This window comes from Numenius arquata, chromosome 2 (genome assembly GCF_964106895.1).
Source record: "Numenius arquata chromosome 2, bNumArq3.hap1.1, whole genome shotgun sequence".
NCBI classification, from domain to species: Eukaryota; Metazoa; Chordata; class Aves; order Charadriiformes; family Scolopacidae; genus Numenius; species Numenius arquata.
The window spans coordinates 76,878,963-76,904,837 of NC_133577.1; the positions used below are offsets into that span (position 1 = coordinate 76,878,963).

A 25,875-nucleotide genomic window follows, 5' to 3' on the forward strand; every position below is an offset into this window, starting at 1 on the left:
TTCTGCACCTGCCCTCTTCCATGAGCTGGTTCCTACCGTAGTGTCTCCACAGCCTTTGGCAAGGACAGCCATGTGCTCGGCGAGTGCAGGCACTGCTGGATTGGATGTGCGAGACAGGAGTTAACGCTCACACCTGGCAAGAGTTGGGTCAGGGTTTGGGTCAGCACAATAGGCAGAGCCCAGGGCTGGCATAGCATAGGGCTTGCTGGGCACATCCATGTCACACCACAAGGGCAAGCAGCTCAGTGCCTGAACCCTGCTTCCAGTCAGCTCTGTTTCTCCCCCTCACTCCAAGTCCTAAATCCACCCAAAACCTTCTCTTATTTTTTTATTTAATCCTCTTTATTTTTAGCTGTTGCATTGCAGAGGAGCAAGGGCGTGGGCGTTACTTCCATCTCAGGGAATGCGCTATACTTAGTCTGCACTGATGCATCTGTACAAATGCACAATCCAGTACGTTCCATATGGGGAAAGGAGCCCTGGGCAGAAGAGCCACAGCAGTGCAGCACAGCTTTGTGAAAAAAAAAATCTGAGAAGCAGGAGATGTTTTTTCTGGTTTTTTACCCTCAGATGAGATCTTCTTTTCCCATCAGCTTTCTCAGTAACTGGGAAGCAGGAAAGGGAGATTACTCTTGGGGATTGAGTAGAAGATTTTTTTGTCCTTTTGGGCCAGTGGCTCTAATTGCACCCAAAAAGGCTGCCCTAGAGGCTGTCAGATTGTAAGAGCTTACAGTCACTACTGGCCTGGGACAATGGAGGAGGCTGAAAAGCCAGATGTGCGTTTACAAGGGTGGCCCTGACTCCTTAGCAATGTCCGAGCCTGTGCTCTGCATCATGTTGGTGGTCCTCCCTACCTGTCATGCTCCACATGGCTTGCAGCCCTGCAGCCCACCCACCATCTTGAGAGCTTTTGCACATCACAGGGAGCAAGGGGAACCCTGTGGGGAAAGAGGCTGATGGGGTCACTCCCCTCCTGCAGCTCTTCAAGGGCAAGTTCTACCACTGCCTGGGAGTCGACATCAGGAACATCACCAACCGATCTGACTGCATGGCTGCCAACTACAAGTGGGTGCACCACAAGTATAACTTCGACAACCTGGGACAGGTGAGTGGGCCCACAGCTCCTGTCTGTGATGGGAATCCAGCAGAGGGTTTGTCTCCTCCTATCCATACCCCTTCCTGTGGCACAAATGCAGTGCTTGAAAAGCCTGGTCCCTGGGCCGGGAGGGGTGGTGATTTGGCATGGGTATCCATGCAGAAGCTGTGTCACTAGTGGGTTGGTATTAAGAAGCAGGGGAAAGAAAAGTGGTGGCAGCAGAGAGCTTGATTTTCTTCCTGCCGCGAAGCAGATGTTCTTCACAACCTCTCTCCTGTGGTGGGCCTGGCTGCACATGGCTTCCTGTCTCCTCCTCCCTCTCCTCCATGGGGGAAGGACCAGATTTTGATGTGTGCAGAGACACAGGCAGGAAGAGTATTTCAATGCTCTGTGTGTTACGGCGTAAACCCACGATTTTTTTTCCCAGCCTGCCAGATGCACCTGCTCCACATCTGCTTTACTTTGTATGTTGTAGGCTCTGATGTCGCTCTTTGTTCTGGCTTCCAAGGATGGCTGGGTCAATATTATGTATAATGGACTAGATGCTGTAGCAGTTGACCAGCAGGTATGTAGAATTCCCGGTGAAAGGACCTTTTTCACTTTCCTTGGGCTAGTAATGCAGAAGCATGCTTTAACGTTCTGCTTCAGACACCTCCCTCAAACCAAGACTTCCTTCCAGTCTGAATCTTTGCTCACCTATTTCAAAGGGTCAGAGTCATGCCTGATCCCTTCAGGGAGGTGGAGCTGTGGCTGTGCAGTGTGTGTCTGTAGTAATTCTCACTCTCTACTCAGTTTGGATCTCCCAGCAGGCCTTTATCTATTTGTAATGATAGAGCAACAATGCCACGTGCCTTTCTGGGCATGCTGGCTCCCTCCTGGTCCACAGATGGCTATTTTAATACCCTGTAAAGCAGGGACTGTTGGGCTGCTGCCCACTGCATCCGTATTCTTCTACACTATCAATGACCTTGATAGTGTCCATTGTAGGCACCTGCTATGGGATGCAATACCACAGGCTTGAACCTCAGGGATGATACTCTATTTACCTCTGAAGCTCTGCACAAGGTACACCACTGTTGGCTTTGCAGGCTTTTTGTAAGGAGACCCAGTGAAAGTTAGGGTCTCCTTTCTCTCCAAACCTGGATGACATTTCTGTTCTGATCTCGTTGCCGTTTTGGTGATGTGTGGGTGTGATCTCTACTCACCCTCAAGCCAAAGATGTTCCCGGTGCCTGGACCACTCATTTACCACATACTGGTGTTGTATGTAGGCTAGAGAGGAACCTAATGAAGTCAACAAAGGCAAGTGTAGGGTCCTGCACCTGGGAAGGAATAACCCCATGTGCCAGTAGAGGTTAGGGGCTGATCTGCTGAAAAGCAGCTCTGCGGAGAAAGACCTGGCAGTCCTGGTGGACAAGAAGTTGACCATGACCATCAACGTGCCCTTGTGGCCAAGAAGAGCAATGGTATTCTGGGATGCATTAAAAACAGCATAGCCCACAGGTCAAGGAAGGTTATCCTCCCCATCTACTCTGCCCTGTTGAGGCCACATCAGGAGTACTGTGTGCAGTTCTGGGCCCCCAGTTCAAGAAAGACAAGGAACTACTGGAGAGAGTCCAGCAGAGAGCTACGAAGATGATCAAGGGACTGGAGCATCTCTCTTATGAGGAAAGACTGAGAGATCTGTGTCTGTTTAGCCTGGAGAAGACTGAGAGGGGATCTTATCAAAACTTATAAATATCTAAAGGGCAGGTGTCAAGAGGATGGGACAGACTCTTTTCAGTGGTGCCCAGTGACAGGACAAGGGGCAATGGGCACAGACCGAAACAGAGGAAGTTCCATCTGAACATGAGGAAAAACTTCTTTACTTTGAGGGTGGCAGAGCACTGGAACAGGCTGCCCAGAGAGGTTGTGGAATCTCCTTCTCTGGAGATACTCAAACCCGCCTGGACATGTCCCCATCCAGCTTCCTCTAGGTGGACCTGCTTTGGCAAGGGGGTTGGACTAGATGATCTCCAGAGGTCCCTTCCAACCCCTTCCATTCTGTGTTTCTGTATTCAACCTGTGGCTGGGGTTTGCCTGAATTGTGGGTGACGCTGTGCAGGTGGGTCCCTGCCCTTGACTTCCAACTGCTGCATCATCCGCCAGCTGATGCTGAAATTCAGTCAGCCAATCACAAACTGCCTTGCCTGTAGTCCCAGCTCTTCCCAGCCCACTCCCCTGATTTCCGTAACCTCTCCCTACCTCCCCAGCAGCCAGTTACCATGGCAGGTCCGACCCCCATCATTTCCATACCAGCACACATCCAGACAATTGACTGCCTCTGTTCTCCTCCCTCCTCCAGCCGGTGATCAACAACAACCCCTGGATGCTTCTCTACTTCATCTCCTTCCTCCTTATTGTCAGCTTCTTTGTGCTCAACATGTTCGTGGGAGTGGTGGTGGAGAACTTCCACAAGTGCCGGCAGCACCAGGAGGCTGAGGAGGCGCGCCGGCGGGAGGAGAAGCGCCTGCGCCGCCTGGAGAAGAAGCGAAGGAGTAAGGCACAGCCTAAGTGTTTGGTCGGTTCGTAGGCCAAGGTTTTCTGAGAAAAACCTTCTCCTCTTCTTTTTCTTTCCCCATGGACTGGTCTCCAAAATGCATTGCTTGTGGCCGTGCTCTCAGCCTTCCTCCCTGCGCCACTGCTGTGTCGCTACACACCTCACCAGGGCGGTCTGGGGAAGAGGGGTGGCTGATGAGGTCTGCTGGGACTCTGGGGAAGCCACTGGGAAGTCCCAGTGTCCCTGGCCCTCAGGAGATAACGTTTGTCAAAAATGCCCTTGTGCAGGTGCTGGCGTGCACTGTTAACACAGGACGTGCACGTGTTGGTACACCTCCTGGGCTTGGGATAGTCCCGCCTGGGCTTCCTGCAACCCAGCTGGTGTTTGGGAAAGACCTGGACAGACCATCCTTTGTGTTTAAACACCCAAATTTAAAGAAGAGGGTGGGGAAAAAAAAGAGGAAGACCCCTGTGTTTTGTTCCTGGCTCTTTCCATCAATGTTGCAGTGTCACTCCTTGGGGTCCCAGACTCTCTGGGGTGAAGCAGGCCCTCTTCCTGGTGTTTCTGTCCTCTTCTGTATTACCTTTAGACAAAAATTGCAAAAGCATACCTGCCCCTGGAAATCATCCCTACTACCCCAGACTGATGGTTTTCTTCCATTCACAGCCTGTGGGCGTGCTTTCCCTTCCTCTGCTCCAGTTTTTCCCTTTCTCCTGTGACACCCCAGGGCCTCTTCTGGAACCATCTGCTCCCTTTTATCATTTGTAATCTTAATTTGTTGAGGCATGAAATGCTGATTTAGCACCATTCCACAAACATAGACTAACAGATTTTCTTTCTAGCATTCCTTTCCTTGTCTTTTTTCTACTTATTTTTCCCCACTTCTACTTCCCTCTTTTTTTACATTTTTTCCCTCTTTCCTATGTCCCCTATCTTTTACCTTTCTTTTCTGTTCTTTCTCTCTCCCACATCATTCCCTTTTCTTTCAATACCTATCACCACTTTTATGCCTGCTCCCTCTTCAGTGTTTCTTACCCATTTCTCTCTTTCTTCCAATTTCTTCCTAATTCTTCCCATCTCCCTCTTTCCACTGAAGAGGCGCAGCGTTTGCCGTACTATGCTACCTACTGCCCCATACGCCTCCTTATTCATTCGGTCTGCACCAGCCACTATCTGGACATCTTCATCACTTTCATCATCTGCCTCAACGTGGTCACTATGTCCTTGGAGCACTACAACCAACCTGTGGTGAGTGAGATCGTGGAGATAAGCCCTGCCTCCAGTCATTATGTTATTGTGCTACAGCTCCCTGATGACCACTGCCCACCAGAATAGGTAGGACACTTGAGTGCCTCTAAAAAGTACCATTAAAGTGTTGCAAGAGTTAATGTAGTAGGCAAAGTTATGTGAAGAGTTTCATATATATTCAGAAAGGTAGCCCCTACTCAGACACTTGTTATCCATTAAAATCAATAGAGAATAAGGTATCTAGGTAAGAGTCGGGTCCCTAGAAAGCACGGTGCAATTAAGTCTCTGTGCTTTATATTATTAAGTGGGTATGTGGGTCACCCAAATTTAGCTGCCTGGTCTGCTTTGTATGTTCCCCTGGATCCTAACAGAAGTAGTGGTGGAAACAGCATTGTCCTGGGAGCTTCAGGCTTTGCATCAGATTTCTAAATGCCAGTTCAATTCTCCTGCCATATGGCCTAAGCTGAGAGAACTAGAGTGGCTGGTTGTGTGTCATGGGATGGGATGTCTACCAAGCCACCTTTTTTGTGTAAGAGAAGCTGCAGAGCCCAAGCGCTGAGCAGAGCCTCTCAGCTGCAGGGGCTGATCCCCAGCGAAGGGCTTTGAAGGCCAAATAAGTTTTATACTTTGGTTGGGGAAGACCAGGTAGCTCTCAGTGTTCCTGGCAAAGCTCTAGATGCCTCTGATGGAAAAAAAGAGTATGCTGCATGTATCAAAGGAGCTTTCTGCCTCCACATGTAGACAAAGCATTCATCATGGCACCTGCCTGGTGGCATTTTGATTTTCTCATCAGGAGACCCTTGGTTGAGGTGATGGCTCTGGTGCCTGAGCAGGTGATGTCCAAGGTAGCTCAGGCTTTGATTAGGAACGGAATCTGTCTGTCCTCATTCAGATCCACTGCCAGTCTCCTCTGTTTCTTGCCCATCTTTCCCAGCTGCCCACCTTTTATCTTGCCCGTAATGGTGCCCAGTTTTACTCTGCAGGAACTCTCAACCTTTATCTGTTGTCATGTCATGTCAGGCCTTTGTTCCTGAACAAGTCATTCCTCTTCCTTACTCCTCAGCTCCTTCCCCTGGAACGCAGGTCCAGCCATGCCAACCTGCTGTCAGGCTCTGCTAAAGAATCTCGCCAAAGCTCTTCAAACCTTTCCAGTACAAAGTGCCACCAAATGGTGGCATGACATATGCCTGCCCCAGACCAAGGTAAAGAGGGGTTTCCTCCCATCAGGGATGACATGTATCCACAACAGGAATAACCTTCGTGCCTCACTTTTGGCTGATAGCTGCGCCAGTGCCATTAACATGGTGGCATCCACGTGGCATGGGCTACCGGCAGAGGGAGGAGGCTGATGGTACTTGATGGATTATTCCTGCAACAGCCACCTCTTCCCTGTTTTGCTGAGCAGTACAGGAGAAAGGAGCAATAACTGATCCTGAGAACAACATGGGGCAGAGAGGCTAGTTGATAGTTGCCCTTAGTAGGTAGCCTCCATGCTCAAGTAGGTAGGAGGCATGGGGCAGTTTTCCAACCTCCTAATGAATTCCTGGCGCTCAGGAGAGTCACCCCCACAGGTTATGTGCTTGATGTTGCTTTTGCCTCAGTTCTTTACCCTCTCTTTCTGCTGGCAGTCCTTGGAGACAGCCCTCAAGTACTGCAACTACCTTTTCACCACTGTCTTTGTGTTGGAGGCAGTCCTCAAGCTGGTGGCATTTGGTCTGCGGCGATTCTTCAAAGACAGGTGAGCAGAGGGTTATGTCAACCGTGGCTGTGGGACAACTGGGTTTGGGGTGGAGGTTTTGAGGATGGATTCCTATCTGGAGGATGAGGTGGTAGCAGAGTGCTCTGATTGCCTCCCAGTGCTGCACAGCATGGACCTAACCTCTGCCTGCGTGAGCCACAATGCCTAGGCAATAGTAAGAGTTGTCCAAAAGCTGCCTCTTGGTTGGCACCTGCTGGTTAGGCTAGAAAGCAAAGGAGGTGGGGTTAGAGTGAGCCATTTTTTTCCTGCCCTTGAGGCAAACTGGGAGCATGCTGAAGCCGAATGTATATAACGAAGCTGATTTGAGGTAGTAAGGCCATAAAAAGCAGAGCCCATTACTCAAAGCATAGCACCATAGTAACACAGCTCCACGCTTTCAGATCAGGCTAGCTTGCCTCTGGCTGCTCAGGGTGTGTTCAAAGTGTATCTCTGTTTGTCTGCAAAACCCCATATAGGCTGACTCAGAGTGGGGCCTTGAATTTATACATAAAGAAATATTTAGGTTAAAGTGAAGACAATTCACTTTCTTTTTCAGGGAAGTGGAAAAACTCCATCTTCCTTTATTCTCTTCAATTTTTCTTCTTAAGGTGGAACCAGCTAGATCTGGCCATTGTGCTACTGTCTGTCATGGGCATCACGTTGGAAGAGATTGAAATCAATGCTGCTCTCCCAATTAACCCCACTATCATCCGGATCATGAGAGTGCTGCGCATTGCCCGGGGTGAGAGAAACACTGGCCAGAGGCAGGGGTGTGGATGGCCATGGAGTGGGACTTGGTGCCATTACTCATTGAGCAGTGATCAGTTCATGGGATCCCCCTGTCCGTAGCCCTGGGAGGGAGGTAGGGGATGTGATGGAGGACAACCTAGAGATTAAGGCTTTTTGGCTTCCTTAAGCCAGGCATTTAGATGCAGTGGTTTTAACAGGAGGGTGAGCAGATCATGTGAGAGCTGAACTTTCCCTCTTATGCTGCTATAGGGCAGGTGTGGCAGTGGTGTCTCTAAACACCACTAAAGGGGCCCCCAAGCAGGTTGAAGTTTGCACAGGGAGAGGACTGAATCTTCCTGGTGGTGGCCAAGATGCACTAAGCTGCCTTAACAGATGGTGGCTGGAGGAAGAGAAAGTGATGGAATGAAAAATCAGAGCAGAGGGAGAATTGTGATACACAATGCTGGGAGAAAGAGAGCTCTTGGCCAGACTGTCTGGGTGAAGCAGAAGAAGCCTGATAGGCATGGGTGGCAGAAACGGAGTATTTACTAAGAATGAAATGCACTGGAGGAGAAGGAACCACTGGGGTTATACAGTCAAAAGAAGTGGGCAAAGGGAGAAGAGGGGGCCAAGGGGCACAACAGAGTTCTTCTAGGGCAAGGAGAGACAGGACATCTGTTTTGTGCTACTGCCGTTAGTAAGTCACATAAAACGTGGATCTTCTGAGCTCAGTCTGAGAGACACTTCTCTTGTGCTTGTTGTGGCAGTTCTGAAGCTACTGAAGATGGCCACAGGCATGCGAGCACTGCTGGATACAGTTGTTCAAGCCCTGCCACAGGTAAAACAGACCAGCTGCCCCAAAGATTCTTCTTTTATCATGGAATAGTTTGGGTTGGAAGGGACCTTTAAAGGTTATCTAGTCCAGCCCCACCGCCATGCATCCTTTTTCCAAAGGGTTGATTCTTGTGGAGTCTCAGAGGTGGTGTCTACTGTGCTGTGCAGGCAACTGCCTGAAGGTCATGTCCAAGTTTTCATCGGGGTACAGCCCTCCTCAGATAGATGTTGTCCAGGTTGCCATGTCAGTCACGGGGGTACAGCTCGCCTTACGTCTGTTCTCCAGTGGGTGAATGAAATAAGGCTTGATTCCTGGATAAGGGCAGAATTCTTCCCATCACATCTAGCTAGTGTCTAACTGCTTGTGGCCAGTCCCCAGCTCCTCTCTCCCCTCTCCATAAGAAGGGAAGAGTGACTGGCAGCCATTTCAGGAGCAAAGGAGGTCTTTGCATGTCTGCCCTTCTCAGTCTTCCCGGCATGTGCCCCCATTTCCCCCCTCTCTTTCATTCACATTCCCATCACTCCGTTCCTTAGCCAGTGCCTCCCCCTTCCTACTTTCTTTTCTTCCTTTCTCCTCTTGGATCCCTTTGTGTTTCTGAGCCTCTCGTGTATGAGAAGCAGTGACGCGCTCTGTTGTGGCTCACACAGCCGGCAGTTAAGTGTCTACTGCAAGACAGCTAGACAGAAGGATTTCATGAGCTGTGAGCGGCAGCTGTTCCTAAATGAGATGCTGACACGGTGCTTTACACAAGCTTCAAGCCCACTGCAAGGATCCTCCGTGATGGATGAACAGCCAGGGAGACTGGTCCCCTTCCTTTTGGATCCTCGAGAGGGAATTGTTAAGCAAGGAGTAATGGCACCAAGTGGCTCTACTGATCATACATCCGACCATTCCCCTGGCAGGCCCTGAGCAGGCAGATATCCTGCATGATATCAAAATGCACAGGCATTTGTCAGTTGATTTATCAACTAATGTGCCAGTCTGAGTGAGTGAAGCAGAGCTGAGAATCAATCTGAAAACAGCAGGAGTAGTTACCCAAGGAATTTACTTCTGATGTTGGTAACAATAAAAGTCAATCTGAATCTCATGGGACAAAAGAGAGGGGGAAACACTCTGATCTTTTATGGATCCTGAGTGCGCTCTGATCTCCTATGCTTTTTATTAAACAATAATAATTTGTGGTTTTGTCTAATGATAATAATTATATAATTCATATGTAGGATATAATGATAACATCATCTGGGATAGTTGGGGGCTGAGATACATTGGACAATGGGAGAAACAGGAGATTAAGCATGTTCTTATAGCAGGCAGCTTTGGGCCAGTAATGTTTATTAGTTCTGGCTCTGCTGCTCCAGTCTGGCTCAGTGCAGCTTCTTTGCACCTTGCTCTTTTCTGTTCCAGGAGCCACAACAGCTGATTTTTCTCAGGGGAGGATCTGTAACAGAGCAGGTCTCCAGATCCAACATCTGTATGTCTATGGCATGTTATTCTGCAACCCAGATACATACAGCACACAGATATTAAGAACTGGCTGAAGCAGTATCCAGAAGCCCTCAGTAAGAGGACTGTGCAGTATATTTGCACTTAAGTGGTGATGCTCAACTTTGTCCAGGTTTGAGGACCCTCAAAATATAAATAATAAATAGGAGAGGAGGGAATGTTCATATCCTTGTCATGTAGATGGAGAAACTCAGTCATCAGGCAGTGAGGTGTTTTGCTCAGTATAGCAAAGTCAAGCCTCTGAGCCCTGCTGTCTGGTCCCAGCCACAAACCACGTGTATATTCTTCCATACTTTATAAATTCTGGCTTTTGTCTCTCACATTCACCTACAGCTCCTTTGCTAACCAAGATGATTAAGTCCATGGGACCTGATGAATTCCACCCACGGGTCCTGAGGGAGCTGGCGGACAAAATTGCTAAGCCGCTTTCCATCATATTTGAGAAATTGTGGCAATCTGGTGAAGTTCCCGCTGACTGGAAAAAGGGGAACATAACCCCAATATTCAAAAAAGGAAAAAAGATCCAGGGAACTATAGGCCAGTCAGCCTCACCTCTGTGCCTGGCAAGATCATGGAGCAGATCCTCCTGGAATCTCTGCTAAGGCACATGGAAAATGAAGAGGTGATTGGAGACAGCCAGCATGGCTTCACCAAGGGCAAATCGTGCCTGACAAATTTGGTGGCCTTTTACAGTACTGCCACAGGCTTGGTGGACAAGGGCAGAGCAACAGACATCATCTACCTGGACTTATGCAAAGCGTTTGACACTGTCCCGCACGACATCCTGGTCTCAAAATTGGAAAGACATGGGTTCGATGGATGGACCACTCGGTGGATCAGGAACTGGCTGAATGGCCGCACTCAAAGGGTTGTGGTCAATGGTTCAATGTCCAATTGGCGACCAGTGACGAGTGGAGTTCCTCAGGGGTCGGTACTGGGACCAGCGCTGTTCAACATCTTTGTCGGAGACATGGACAGTGGGATAGAGTGCACCTTCAGCAAGTTTGCCGACGACACCAAGCTCAGTGGCGTGGTCGATAGGCTGGAGGGAAGGGATGCCATCCAGAGGGACCTGGACAGGCTTGAGAGGTGGGCTCGTGCAAATCGCACGAAGTTTAACTGGGCTAAGTGCAGGGTCCTGCACCTGGGACGTGGCAATCCCAGGCACAAATACAGGTTGGGCGGAGAATGGCTGGAGAGCAGCCCTGAGGAGAAGGACTTGGAAGTACTCGTGGATGAGAAGCTCAACATGAGCCAGCAGTGCGCACTGGCAGCCCAGAAAGCCAACCGCATCCTGGGCTGCATCAAGAGAAGTGTGGCCAGCAGGTCACGGGAGGTGATTCTACCCCTCTACTCTGTGCTCGTGAGACCCCACCTGGAATACTGTGTCCAGCTTTGGAGTCCTCAAGACAGGAAGGACATACACCTGTTGGAACGGGTCCAGCGGAGGGCCACGAAGATGATCAGAGGGATGGAGCACCTCTCCTATGAAGACAGGAGAGAGCTGGGGTTGTTGAGCCTGGAGAAGAGAAGGCTCCGGGGAGACCTCATAGCAGCCTTCCAATATCTGAAGGGAGTCTACAGGAGAGCCGGAGAGGGACTCTTTGTCAGGAGATGTAGTGACAAGACAGGGGTAATGGTTTTAAATTAGAAGAGGGGAGATTTAGATTAGATATTAGGAGGAAATTCTTTACTGTGAGGGTGGTGAGGCACTGGAACAAGTTGCCCAGGGAGGTTGTGGATGCCCCATCGCTGGAAGTGTTTAAGGCCAGGCTGGATGGGGCTTTGAGAAACCTGCTCTAGTGGAGGTGTCCCTGCCCATGGCAAGGGGGTTGGAACTCGATGATCTTTAAGGTCCCTTCCAACTCTAACCATTCTATGATTCTATGATAGGTCAGGTCTTTTGGAGGTCATTAATATCTGCCACAAACCCCTTGCGAGCAGGTGTCTAAAGGTCTGGCCTCCAGGTATTCCCTGGAAGGTCATGCCAAGCAGTGCTTAATCCTTGCAGCATCAAGGCCTATCATCATTCCACTTCCTATTGATTGACTTTTGCTTCTTTCTATAACAGGTTGTCTTTGTTCAATAAAGTTATAGAACAGAGGGATCAAAAATCACTTCATAGTTAAAGTTGTGTAAAAATCTGCACTTAAAGCACGGCTAAAATCCCTCAGTTTCACTGTTAAAAGATTGAATTCAGTCTCCATATTTTATACACTGAGTCTTCAGGGGACAATTGAATTATCTGTAATATTATTCTCCAAGATTTATTGGCTTTGCCAAAAGAAGCAGTTTAAAATAAGCTGTCCTTTCCCTTGTGCTTTTTCCTCCTCTCGACCTTTCTCTTCATGTTCCTAGAGCACAGACTCACATCAGGGATTTTGGCTTGCTAATGGCATATAAGGCATCTCCAGTTGTCCTGTTTGAATTCCCTTCCTGTCTTTGTTATACTGCAACAATTCTTAATAGTGAATAGAGCTTTAATTTTAAAGAGCCCTTTGGAATTTTAGGCCTTATCTAAGTTTTAATAACTTCTTTTTCTTAAGGCCCTGTAGATACAGACCCAGAGGTGTGTGTTCAGAGCATTTACTATGGTGTCCAATTTAGTCATCAGAAATAATTCCTTCCACAGAGTGTGTAGGGAGCCAGGATCTGGCAGCCCAGTAGAGTGGGTGGGCTGAATCATTCATTTTTCTCCTGAATTTGGATGGCACAGCAATTGCAATGACTAAATTAGACTCCTGAAGTGGATGTCCCTAACAAAGGCCCAGTGACCACGTGCATTCAGACCAGACACTGTTCAATTTTTTCAAAAACACCCATATACCAGTTTGTCCTTAACTTTTTCCCCGCCTTCTCTTGCTCCACTAACAGTGTGTTAACCGTTACTAGCATTTTCTGTAACTGTCCAGCCTACCTCTTCCAAAGCCCTCTCCTGCTCCTCACATATAACCTGGCTGCCCCACATGCTGGCAGACAGAAGATTGAGAGGCAAGCAGTCATTTGTAGAGTGAGGACTTGTGGCAGTGCCCGTGTTGCTGGTGGCACTACTGCCTTTGTGCACCATGAAGCAGCAATCCTTGTATTGGGGGGTTTCCAGACAGCTGCTGGAGGCCCAGAAATCGGACTTTGACCTGTTATTCGTGAGATGCAAAGGAAGCTCTCTTTGTCCTCTTGGCTCCTTCGTAGTCTCCTCTTCTCTCTTCTCCTCTCCACATATTTGAAGAGCGCCTCTTTACCCTTCTTCCTTCCAGCCTGCCTACTCCCTCCACAAGACCTGTTGTAGCCTCCACATATGGCTGGTGCTTTGCCCCACCATGCTCTGCCTGGTTCATGCAGGAGCTGCTATACCTGTGTCTCTGTCTTTTTGGAGCGCTGCTATTGCACTCTTCACATGACCTTCAGGGGACTTGGGCAGTTTGGTGGAGCATGTAGCACTGCAGTATGTGTGTCTATGCTGTAATCCATAGCTTGTCCTTCACCCAGCCAAAATGGCTTCACCTTTGGTGCCCCTGCTCCCATGTGCTTGTCTTCACCTGGCCCTGACACTGCACATTTCAGTCAGCCCTGGCCAGAGCTTGTCCCGGAGTGGAGGAAACTTGGAAAAGAGCATCCTTCAAGTCCTGTTGCAACTGGTGCTATCACTAGTGATTTCCCAAGTGCTGAGCAATTGTTTGGTTGCATTTGTACACTGGGAACTTGCTGCTGTTCTCTTCAGGCTTTGAAAGACAGAAACACTTGCCTGTACAGATGAAATGGGCTTTGGGGTAGGCTAACCATGCTGTTTGCTTTCAGGTTGGAAACCTTGGACTGCTTTTCATGCTCCTCTTTTTCATCTACGCTGCTCTAGGAGTGGAGCTCTTTGGAAAACTGGGTAAGTCTCAAAAAGACCATGCTCCAGTGTGAGCTACAGACCTGCTGGGAAGCCGAGAATAAGTACTCATCAGTACTTATTCAATAAAGGGACTGAATTACTCGGTGGCCTTTATTCTCCCTTATGTGTAATTGATATAAGAGGAATTTCCCTCTAAATTGTTATTGTCCTAACAGACTAACAAAATAAAAGCAGTGTCTTGTTTCCCTTTCATTCTTAAACTTTTACTTTTTCTGCACTGCCTACATTGATATTGCCTTCAAGATTACAGGAAAAACTCAAGGAAGGCTTGTTTATGTCTCTTGCCGTGGAATATTAATCAAGAAGAAGGGCAGCACAATGACACATTGGGAGGATTCCCCTGGTCAATGAGTTACACTGCCTGACATCCCGGGTCTGGGCCATCGGGGATTTTTCTGTATTGCTTGGCAACAGCCAACTGTTGGGCAGGGTGCTGAGGCCATTACCTGAGGTCTCCAGGCTGTGAGAAGCCTGAAGTCCCCTTCCCCACTTCCTGCTGTTGATCTCAGGGTCGGCAGTGTGTCCTCCACTGATAGCTGTGATCCCTTTCCTTTCAGTATGTAATGATGAGAACCCCTGTGAGGGCATGAGCCGCCATGCCACCTTTGAGAACTTTGGGATGGCCTTCCTCACGCTCTTCCAGGTGTCCACGGGCGACAACTGGAATGGGATAATGAAGGTAACTGGGCCTCAGGGGCGTGGATGTCCTTATTGTGGGGAAGGAGAAATTCTGATGTGTGCTATGTTCAGCAGTGCTTGGGCTAGAAAAGGGGCGGAACGCAAGAGCTGAATTGCTAGATAAGGTTCCTGCTTGCGCCAAAATCTCGCTCCCCACCACGGTAACTCAGACCTTGGGCTCATCTAGTCCTACAGACACATGGCTGAGAAAAATGTAAATTGTCCTTGAGAGGAACAAGAAGACTGTCCAGGCTAAAAGGGAATATCCACTGTCATAAGGCCTATTATCAAAGCTGAATATGGGTGCATTGGACATGGCACCCATCTGCAGAGGTACCATGGCAATGAAAAATAAATACTTACCTCCTTCAAAGGACAGAGAGAGAGGAAAGTTCTTTGAACACGTGGTACTTTTGAGTCCGAATGGGAGAAGGCAGTACCAGACTGCTCAGTTTTGTTCTTGCTCACGTGTGTGGCTACAATGGCAGCAACACGTGATGGTCTGGAAGTAGTTTGCTCTGTACACCTTTGGACATACTTGCTCTGAAGCAGAGAGTACATGATTAGATAGTGTCCTTGATTTTTTGAGGACCTCATAATCCCAGAGGGTGTGGGGTGATAAAAAGGTTTGCTCTGTTCTTTCTGTTGACATCAGTGTTTTTTGACAGAAAGAGCAGCCAAGCTTATATTCTTACTTTAGTCCTTCCTTCCTTCCATCGTTCCCTCTCAAACCCAACTTCCCCTCAAGGATACCTTGCGTGACTGCAGCCACGATGACCGGAGCTGCCTCAGCAACCTGCAGTTCATCTCCCCACTGTACTTTGTCAGCTTTGTGCTCACAGCCCAGTTTGTCCTCATCAATGTGGTGGTAGCTGTGCTCATGAAACATCTTGACGACAGCAACAAGGAGGCCCAGGAGGATGCAGAGATGGATGCTGAGATTGAGCTGGAAATTGCACATGGGCTGTGCTCCCGCAAGTCAGGCTCCCCAAATTCAGGACAGGGAAAAGGAGCAGGAACAGGAGGAGGTGGTGGGAGAGCAGATCCTGAAGGACGTCTATGCATGAGATGTTACTCTCCAGCACAGGTGAGTACACTTTCGAGCTTACCAACCAGACTGCAGCAAGTAGCTGTGGGGAGAAGCTGGGCAGCCTAGAAGAGCTTAGCAGTAGCAGATAGACTCTTCCACCTCAGGGTGAGAGGTTTGCTTTCAGCGGTAGACTTTTGAGTTGGTAGCATTGTGTGGGGACAAGGATATGACAGCAGTGGGTCCTCTTCATTGTCATCACGGTGTAGGAACCTGAGTGCCAGCAGAAGAAGGATGAAGCAGATCAGCTTAGAGGTGTGTTAGGGGCAAATTTGAGAGGGAAGCTCAGGAGAAGAGAGGAGGGGAAATAATAGACCAAGAGTGAGGCACTCCAGCAGAGCTGGAAAGGAGGTGTGAGCAGTGCTGTGGTGCACTGACAGTGAATGAAGACAATCCTTCCTTCTTTTTTTTCTTTTTTTTTTTTTTCATTGAACTCTGGCACCCTTACACACTCTAAGGAGCAAGTGCTCCCCCAGTGACCTTGTGCAGGTACCTGCAGAACAAGGTGCTGCTCCAGATGAGTCAGGGTGGAGAACCCAGCCCCAAATTCACATGAAACTTGGAAGCAAAAAAACTCAGCATTCTTAAAATGATCTCTCCCATCCTCCCCCCTTTCTTGTCCCCTAGGAGAACTTATGGCTGGACAGTGTCTCTTTAATTATTAAGGACTCCTTCGACGGGGAGTTAATGATCATCGATAACCTATCGGGCTCCGTCTTCCATCATTACTCCTCGCCGGCCATGTGCGAGAAGTGTAACCATGACAAGCAAGAGGTAACCTGCGTACGAGGATGCGTGAGGGGACTCCCCCCCAAGACCTGCACACCCACATACACATGCCCTCAGGTTGTCCGATGTGTGCTCCTGGTTGTAGATTGCGTAGACAGAGAGCTCATTGACCTGTGTTTGACATCTGTCATGAACTGCTGATACTGCCTCTAGTACAGGCCTGCCCTCCTTAGCCACTGCTGGGGGATGTTTGAGGTGGTGGAAAGGTGAGATGTGCCAGGACACAGGTCAGGAAGGACTGAATGAGCTGTAGAGAAATGACTACGAAGGTGTCCTGGCAGCTCTTGTGTTCAATTCTGCAAGAAAAGCAGAGGTTCAAGCTCATGTTGTACAGAGGACTCAAAGGATCTCACCCCAATAATAGCATTCAGGGGCAGTTCAGTGGGAGATTTAAGCATGTGTTTTGTTTTCATTTTAAGCACGTGCTTGCTTATTCCCTGTTGAGGTTGATGAATTAAGCACATGCTTAAATGCCTTGTTGAATAGAGTTACCGTCTGTGAGCAAGGATTGGTTTGTGGTGAAAAATAGTTAGTTTGAGCAAAACCTAAATAAAAATAGGCCCACTGAGGAAGTTTGAGAGTCTCTTTTCTGATGTAGAACCTGTTAGCTGACAAATAGGTTGTTGCCAAGAGCAGGACACCAAATGGCTTAGAGTTGTGCTTCTAAAGTTAGATGCTTTAGAAAACTGCTTCCTAAGCAATTAGTCTTTTCAGGTTGTGAAACTGCAGGAGCAAAGTAGTCTGGGATAAGTTAGATGAGTAGCAGGAATAATTTTGTTTCTGAAATAATTTTATTGTTTTTAAGTGCTATGATTATGCTCAGACTTGTAACAGTAGCGTGGCTCATCTGACAGTACATCAGTGGCAATCTCCACCATCTCCTTCTCCATAACTAACTTGTTATGTTGGTGTTGCTTATAAAGAAACAAGGAAACTTGGGAAGAGAGTTCTCATTGGCAGATTGCTCTATCCATGTTTGAAGAAAACAATATTTTATTTGGCTTCAGATGCCTAGTTTTGATACTCTAATTTTTTTAAGTCTTTCAGCTATCTGCTTGTCCCCATAGCTTCCCTTTGAAAGTATCAAAACGCAAACATTGCTGTAGTTTATCAGTATTGCAGCACTTCACAAATGGATGCTGCATTAATGCAGCCAAATAACTAGTTTTCAATTAACTGCAACTTCCACTGCTTTACATAAGTCCTTATATTCAGTAGTTGGTGCTCAGTCTTCTCAGAAAATCAGGTCTTCTACAGCATTCCAGAATGATTTCCCCAAAATTAAGTCAGTTTGCAGCTACTTTGCTGCATTTGAAAACCTTCCAGATAGTCTTCAGTATCCTGCCCAGGAGTAAAGACAACAACAAATTTTCTTACCTTCCCAACAAGGAAACTAGACTGCAAAATTTTCAAGTGCAACCCACAGCAGAGTTTAACAGAATAATCACAACCAAAGAATTATTCTTAGATCATATTTTCTAACGGCTGCTATAGAACCATAAATTATTTTTCAAAATTGATATTTCAAGACATCTAAAATGTGGAATTGAAAAGAAATGATCTGTATCTGCAGGAATAACTTTAGTAGTAAAATGTAGATATTTTATTTCTGATCCTATGAATCAAAACTACAGCTCAGGATTTTAAGTCACGGTTGATCATGACCTTCTCTTCATATTTCATAGTACAAAAAACATTGAGGTGATTTCAACAGGAAATTACTACATCGAGTCACAGCTAGGTTTGATCCCAGCACTAACACCAGCAATGCACACGGTCGTTAAATTGGAGTGTACTCTGATACATCAACATACACAAATGTGCATTGTACACACAGAGTTGTACCATCTCAGAAGTAACTGACAGCGAGTTATATGGGCAAAACAGTTTTTATCTAGTCCTATTCAATACATGTGTTAAAAAAAAAAAAAAATTCATATGCTTCCTGCCCACCAAATCACCCTTAACTCTGCCCCTGTGACGAAAATCACATATTAGCCAAAAATGTTCACTCCCATTTCTCTGTAGTTTAATCTGTCAAGATGCTGAGCACAGTGGATGGACACAACACTTAAACGTATGCTTAAAGATATTAATATGTGCTAAGCTTTTTATTGCATTGAGTAGAAGTGCTCAGCGCCTTTCCCAGTTATGCTGCTAGCATCTTATTTTCAAACCAATTATTTGTACAATTAAGGATTTTTGTAATTGTGGCTCTTTTGTATCTGCAACTAGTAATTTTCTAAGGGATGTGTGTGCATGGTTCAGAAGTCCCTGGCAGCTTTCATGAATTGCACTCCGAATTCTGCCCCCACTGCAATTTTTAAAATTTTTTGTTCCACATCTTTAGTCAGAAGATTTTTAAATATTCCACAGCAGGGGAAGCAATAAGAACAAACCATCTTTTTTTCATACCACTAATGTCTTCTCTTGTCATCGGTATCCTTTCACTCTTAGGCTGGTTGACAGTTAGACATCTGTGTATTGGTGGCTGATAGCGTGTTTAGCCAGTGGTGGAGTTTGCCAGTTAGCAGCGGAGAACCGTGTTTCCACACACGCAATTTATCTGTTCATGACTTTGTTGATTACGTTTTTTATGTAGAACCCAGGGTGGCCAGAATTTGTGAGCAAGCAGTTCAGTGAAGAACAGACTATTCCGGCTTTTGTTGAAACCCTTTTTTTATGGATGGAGAAGGTAGTTGCAGATGTTATCACATTTCACGCTGGTGTCTACAAGCACAGCTGTAAGGCTGTTCTGGTATAACAAGCACTTAGGCGAGTAATGGATGAGTATGCACATTAAGTAGGACTGAATGAAGACTCTCTTTCTCTCCACAAGTAGCTGCTGACTGGTGGCTGTGTAGCGTGCTTGACATAACTTCATTGTGGGTTCTCTGGTGCATCCATGCTCTGAGCAGTAGATGTTGGTTTTGGGATCTCTTCATCGTTGAATGGCACCATGTTCCTGTGTCAGAATAATATCCCAAATAAGGATGTCATTTGTGCCCTTTATTTAAATCCAGCTCTGGTTTTCCATCCTGTTTATTCAAAGTGCATCATCCCTTGGATGGAGACCTCTTCCAGTCTCTGGCACAGGCACAAGCCACTAAACTCCCAGCTCGAAGGAGTCATCTCTCCAAATGTTCCACCTACTCTTATAGCACAAAAGCTGTACCCACCTCTTGCAAACACAAACACAGGGGAGGACAAAATAATTGGCCAGGAAGCAAGTTGTCCTGACTGAAACAACCCAGAATATAGCTCTCAAGAGTCAGGTGCTGGTGGTGGGAATGGGTGGGACTCTAGAGACCAGCCAAGCACAGGAGGGTTGCTTAGTCTACTAGGAAAAGGAGATGCTTTTCAGGTATTATAGGAGACAGATGTCAGGCAGAGGGGAATTGAAAGTTTGGAGGAAAGAGGATGGGGAGGGGTATATGTGGTATGAAACAGGCCAAAAGATGAGGCAAGGTCAGGCATGGGACTGGAGCAGAGCTGAGGTTCAAGGATGAGAAAGATGCAGTGGTCAGACCTGGTTTCAGAAAGCAAGAGAGCACAAGTAGGAGTGGGCAGGAGGGGTGAGTTTAGGGATGGAGACCAGGATGGGAGATGGTGTTACCTGAAGTCTTGGGTAGGATAGAGGTGAAGGGAGAGGGAAGACAGAGGGAAGTTGGAAGGAAACAGGGTTTCAGTGATGAAGGTAAGAGAATATGAAAAGCATGATACTGGCATGGACTGCAAGAGGCATGGCTATCCCTGGAATGAAAGCACCTTCATGTTTAAGCAGGGCTGTCTGTGATGCCTTCAGAGAGAGGGGTCCCACTCCTCATCCCTCAGCAGAGCAGACTGCCTTGTCTCTGGCCTGAGGGAGCCCTCTCCCTGCCTGGCTTTACTTGCAGGCCTTGTGCCAGCTGTATTGCTGGGACAGATTCAGGACTCCTTCCTCCAATTCTGGCACTAGAGGCGCATGGACTGGCGGTGGGCTGCTTGCAGATCACGTGTTCAACCTTCTTTAAAGAGTGGATTCTCCTGCCCAGCCCAACTCTGGGTTAGGCAGCACCTGATGTATCCAAGGAATATAACTTAAAATTGATCTCAGGTCTACAGGCTCTCACTTATCTACCATAAACAGTGTGACTGCTTGAAATGTGGATGCCAGGCATGACCTGTGACAGCTCCTTTCCCTTCCTGCAGGTCCAGCTGGCCGAAATGGAAGCATTATCCCTCAACTCAGACAAGTCCTCTTCCGTCCTTCTAGGAGATGAGTCAGACAATCGCAGCACCTCTCAGCTGAGTCCTAAGGAGATCAAGGTTAGCCCCAGGCGGTCATAGGCATGTTGCACCATGCACTGTATTTCTGCCCCTGCTCATTTGAAGTGCTCTGTATTTATGCAAGTGTCCCTGCTGAGGAATATAAATTCTGGTCACTTTTTGAGAGCCTCTCCATAGAGACACATCACGGAGAAGGATTTGATGAGAAAAAAGGGATGTATATTTTTGAAAGTTCTCTTCACTACTGTCAGTAACTTCCTCGGAATGAGGAAGGATTTGGACTGGAAACTTGAGCATCTCTTAGCTAGCCTGAAGGTATCTTCAGAATCAGCCCTTCTTGAGGCTTTGACAAATCTGCTCTGTCATCTGCCATTAAATTTCACAAAGCTTTGTCCTCATTAATTTTTTTCTAGCAGGATGGCCAAGACAGCCCTGACTCCAATGGGGTAGGCGATCTGGGGGAATGCCTGCTCCCAATGTCCAGTGCGGATGGCTCTACAAACCCAGACAGTTACCTGTGTGAAATGGAGAAAACTCCTTTCAACTCAGTCCAGTCTTGGCTAAAGCATGAAAGTACCAAAGGTGAGCATGGCTTTCATCATTCTCCAGGTCTGCTGAATCAACCAGGTCAGTTGGTTCAGCTCATCTGCCTTTCTCCTGAGTCCCTCCTGCCTGGAATGCAGTTAATATGATGTGGGGTTTCACTAATCAAGTATTAGCTTTCAGTTTGCCAGTCCTCAGAAACAGGGTGAAGACCAGTTCTTTTGCTGCTAGATCTTATATCCTCCCTCAGACTTGCCTACATGAAGTATCGTGAGAGCTGATTCCCGTTCATAGTAGTGCACCCATGCACGATCAAGAAGAGCTGGGGACAGACTCCCCTGACATGCCAGCTGGATGAACTGTGCTCGCTTGGCACAGTAAAACATTGCTTCCCCCTCAGGTACAGGTTCAGGGAACACATAATACATGTCTGCCATTGGTGGAAGTGCTCCAGTTCTACTCTTAGAGCACACTGTGGCCTCCTGTGGTCCCCAGGTTTCCCAAACCACCAGTTTATTTGTCTCCCTTCATCCCTTGCCTTGCAGGATCTGGGATAAAAGTCCTCTGGCAGTGATATGTAGTTGAATCCAGGCCTTATAGCTCAGCATTTCTCTGCGAGAGCAGCAACGGGAGAGGCAAGCTGGGCTGGTGCTTTATGGCTCTGAGACGTGTTACATCTTCCAGGTCTGGTGCAGGTTTTGGTTCTTGTGTAGAAAATGGGACCCATAGACTAGACTAGACCCATACACTAGACTGAGGTTTATTCACCAGGAGCGTGTGTTGTTAAATATCCTCCATACCACTGGACTTGCAGGACCCTGGGTGTAAGAGCACCAAAGGCACCACATCGAATCAGAGGACTCTTCAACATATTTTTTTTTTCTGTTTCTGTTCTCCTCCCCATTTCTTTTGGTGCTTTGTCAGCCCCTCCCAGCCCTTTCTCTCCAGGTGCGGCTTGCCCTCTGTTACCTGTACCAGCAGAATTTTTCCACCCAGCCATCTCTGCCACCCAGACAGGGCCTGAGAAGGATTCGTGTCCACGCAACCTTCCTAAGATCTCTCTGCAAGGCTCATGGGCATCATTGAGATCTCCGAGTGTGAACTGTTCTCTTCTTCATCAGGTGAGGCTCCCCCCGCTTCCCTCTACTAAGAAAACTTGATCTTCACATCACATCCAAACAGAGGGGGATGAATGGGGAGGAGGGCAGAGGAAGGAGAGAGGCAGCTGTGGTCACGGGTTGGGTCAACTGGATCTAACCTGTTGGAGGAGCACAGTGGACTTCAGAGTACAGGAGAGCTGGGGAGGAGAGAGGGTTGTATAGCAAAGGGGTGTTACAGAATCACAGAATCTTCTTGGTTGGAAGGGACCTTTGAGATCATTGAGTCCAACCACAACAACAACAACAAAAAAAACCAAACCAAAAACCAACCAACCAAACAAAAACCAAACACCAAAACCAAAACAAAACCAAAAAAACCACACAAAACAAACACTCACAACCACACACCACACCCACCCACAAACAGACACAAACCAACAATCTCGGGCACTAGAGCATGCCCTGAAGTGCCATGTCTACACGTTTCTTAAATACCTCCAGGGATGGTGACTCCACCACCTCCCTGGGCAGGCTGTTCCAGTGCCTGACCACTCTCTCAGTAAAGTCATTCTTCCTAATATCTAATCTAAACCTCCCCTGCTGCAACTTGAGACCATTTCCTCTGGTCCTGTCATTATTCACTTGGGAGAAGAGGCCAACACACACCTCTCTACAACCTCCTTTCAGGTAGTTGTAGAGGGCAATGAGGTCCCCCCTCAGCCTCCTCTTCTCCAAACTAAACATGCCCAGTTCCCTCAGCCTCTCCTCATATGACTTGTTCTCCAGACCCCTCACCAGCTTGGTGGCTCTCCTCTGGACATGCTCCAGCAGCTCAATGTCCTTCCTGTAGTGAGGGTCCCAGAACTGAACACAGTACTCAAGGTGAGGCTTCACCAGTGCCCAATACAGAGGCCCGATGACTTCCCTACTCCTGCTGGCCACGCTAGTCCTGATACGGGCCGGGATGCCGTTGGCCTTCTTTGCCACCTGGGCATGCTGCTGGCTCATGTTAAGCCGGCTGTCCACCAACACCCCCAGGTCCTTTTCTGCTGGGCAGCTCTCCAGCCACTCTTCCCCAAGCCTGTAGCATTGCCTGGGGTTGTTGTGACTGAAATGCAGGATCCGGCACTTGGCCTTATTAAACCTCATCCCATTGGCCTTGGCCCATTGATCCAACCTGTCCAGATCCCTCTGTAGAGCCTTCTGACCCTCAAGCAGATCAACACTCCCACCTAGTTTGGTGTCATCTGCAAACTTACTGAGGGTACACTCAATCCCCTTATCTAGATCATCAATAAAGATATTAAACAAGACTGGCCCCAAAACTGAGCCCTGAGGGACACCACTGGTGACTGGCCACCAACTAGATTTCATCCCATTAATTACAGCTCTCTGGGCACGGCCATCCAGCCAGTTTTTTACCTAGCGAAGCTCTCACCCCCTGAAAGCATATGCTCTTCTGCTTTGGATCAAAAACTAGTTTGACAGCTGCAGCTAGTCCCATATGAAGATGAAATCACGTCACCTTTTAGCTCACCCCTGGGTCCACTGCGCTGAGTGTGCTGCAGACACCTGCATGCACAGCAGCCGCAGTGTGAGCCAGGGGGACGGCAGCTGCGGAGGCACCTCAACACCTCTGAGCACCGTAACTCTGGAATCATGCACCTGCTTGGTTGGAACAGGCTTCTCCCCACCTACCTCCTCCACAGCCCTTTGTGCCACATCCACACACCGCATCCCTGAGCTTGCTGTTTTCCCCTGCCCACTTAACATCCCAGAAAGGTGCTATCTCTTTCTGAAAAGACAGCTATTTCTCACTAATGGAAGAGAAGAATAAAAGTGTTGAGGGAAGATCAAGTGTCCCTGAAGAGCAGAGGAGGCAGAGATGAAAGTCCAATAGAGATCCCTGTTATTATTCTTGGAAGATACTCCATGAACAATTCCTGTTTGAGGGGTACAGGGACACTCTATTCCAGACAAACTGAAAACTAAAAATAAAATCATATGTTATCCAGGTCTATGTGACAGACACTGTTGGCACAATACAAATGTGTATAAAATCACCAGGGATAAATTTAGCCTCGAGCTGAGGCCACTGAGTTGTTGCGGTGTTGAAACTTCTGGTATAAGTTTAGACATGAAGAGAAAGATCTCTGGAGCTGGTATACCACTGGGGCAAAAGTACTGAACTGTTGTAAAGGAGAAGTTGGTAGACTTCTGTTTATGTGATGCAGGCTATATTGAATAGCTATGGTTCAGGAGACTGCTCCCAGTCCTACATGTATCATTCCCAGTGCTGGTGATGATCTCACAGCGCGGACCAGGATCCTAGAGCAACTGAAATGCACATTAACTAACTGAGCCCTGACACAAGGAAATTAAGGCTGTTTCCTCTTCTTGCTGGAAGGGCACCCTGTCTTTCTGCCCTAAATACCATCGTTGCCACTAGTGCTGGTCAGAAGAACCACGAGGCCTCTTTTCCCACATATTGCTGATTTTTGAATGAGAGGAGGTCTGTGTACAGAGCCTGAGGTCCATGTACAGAAGTTCCCTGATTTCTGGCTAGGCGATGGTTTTGATGTGTCCACAGCCTGTGTGGCAGGTTCATAGGGAAGCCAAGAGTGGGGACCCACAGGGAACCTTGGCTCCACTGCCTCCTGGACCACCAGTGGGCAGGGACAGCCCAGCAGCAGGGGGGGCTACAGGGTTCACAGACCCAGCACCCCTTCCCTTTGCTGGGGCATTTCACATGGAAGATTCATCGTGGAGCAGAATGAAATCAGAGCTCAAAATATTGAAACCTTTCTTCCACCCCCAAGAAGGGAATCTCCTGGGCAAGCTGCATGGCTGGTGCTTTGTAGCATTGCTTGGGTGGTTTATAGCTGCCTTCCCCAGCAGAGGAGAGTGAGAGAGGAATTGGAGTTTTTCCCCTTTTTCTGTAATTGTGGTTTATTTTCACACCCCAAAGTACTCAGAAAAAGAAACAACCCAAAGAACCCAAAAACCTGCAAAGTCTCTTTCCCTCTGCCTATCTCCTTCCTGAGAACTGTGTTTTCACACTCCTGCTCCACAGGCCCCCGAGAGCGATACCTCGCTGGACAGCCGGAGCAGCAGCTCAGCGGGCAGCCTGCAGACCACGCTGGAGGACAGCCTCAACCTCAGCGACTCTCCCCAGTGCACCCTGGACCTTCCGGTTGCTCTGTGCCCCGTACCAGCTGCCGACAGCCAAAGACCCCTGGCAGCCCCCCTCTCCCCTGCCTCCCGCCGCCGGAGCCTGCGGGGCCGGGGGCTCTTCAGCCTACGAAGCATCCGTCGGCACCAGCGCAGCCACAGCAGCGGTGGGAGCACCAGCCCCGGCTGCACCCACCACGATTCCATGGACCCCTCGGACGAGGAGGGGGCAGGCAGCAGCCTGCGGGGGGGCGGCAACAACAGCGAGCCCTCCGAGACACTCAGCAGCCTCTCACTGACCTCCCTCTTCTCGCCCCCGCCACCGGGGCTGACACTGGTGAAGAAGTGCAGCAGCACCAGCAGCCTCCACGCCAGCCCCTCACCCCGCCGCCCCACTGCCCACCACGCCAAGCCCTTCTACACCGTTGACCCCCGGGGCTTCCTCTCGATGCCCTCCTGGGTGACGGACTTCTGCAAGGACACTCCGTCGCCTGGGGAAGGAGAGGAGCCAGATGGCCCTGGCAGACTGGGGACAGGGGACCATGGCTCCCCGCTCCCATCTGAGCTGGAGCTGGGTGATGGAGTCAGCAAGAGGAACAGATGAGGGTCCCTGAGGCACAGGGAGGGGAGCGTTCAGCCGCCGGATGGGGAGCGTG

General features: G+C 48.5%; 1 protein-coding gene across 1 annotated transcript in view; it reads left to right on the top strand.

Moving 5' to 3' along the window:
• CACNA1I (calcium voltage-gated channel subunit alpha1 I) overlaps positions 1-25,823 on the top strand; it is a 164,080-nt gene extending 138,257 nt beyond the window's left edge. The window contains exons 22-36 of the mRNA XM_074168446.1: positions 980-1,105; positions 1,572-1,661; positions 3,440-3,632; positions 4,731-4,882; positions 6,511-6,620; positions 7,229-7,362; positions 8,117-8,187; positions 13,483-13,561; positions 14,140-14,261; positions 15,009-15,347; positions 15,975-16,121; positions 20,328-20,444; positions 20,819-20,987; positions 21,873-22,069; positions 25,122-25,823. Of these exons, the coding sequence (XP_074024547.1) occupies positions 980-1,105; positions 1,572-1,661; positions 3,440-3,632; positions 4,731-4,882; positions 6,511-6,620; positions 7,229-7,362; positions 8,117-8,187; positions 13,483-13,561; positions 14,140-14,261; positions 15,009-15,347; positions 15,975-16,121; positions 20,328-20,444; positions 20,819-20,987; positions 21,873-22,069; positions 25,122-25,823 (2,748 nt within the window). The remainder of the gene's footprint in view (positions 1-979; positions 1,106-1,571; positions 1,662-3,439; positions 3,633-4,730; positions 4,883-6,510; positions 6,621-7,228; positions 7,363-8,116; positions 8,188-13,482; positions 13,562-14,139; positions 14,262-15,008; positions 15,348-15,974; positions 16,122-20,327; positions 20,445-20,818; positions 20,988-21,872; positions 22,070-25,121) is intronic.
• Positions 25,824-25,875: the final 52 nt, after the last annotated feature.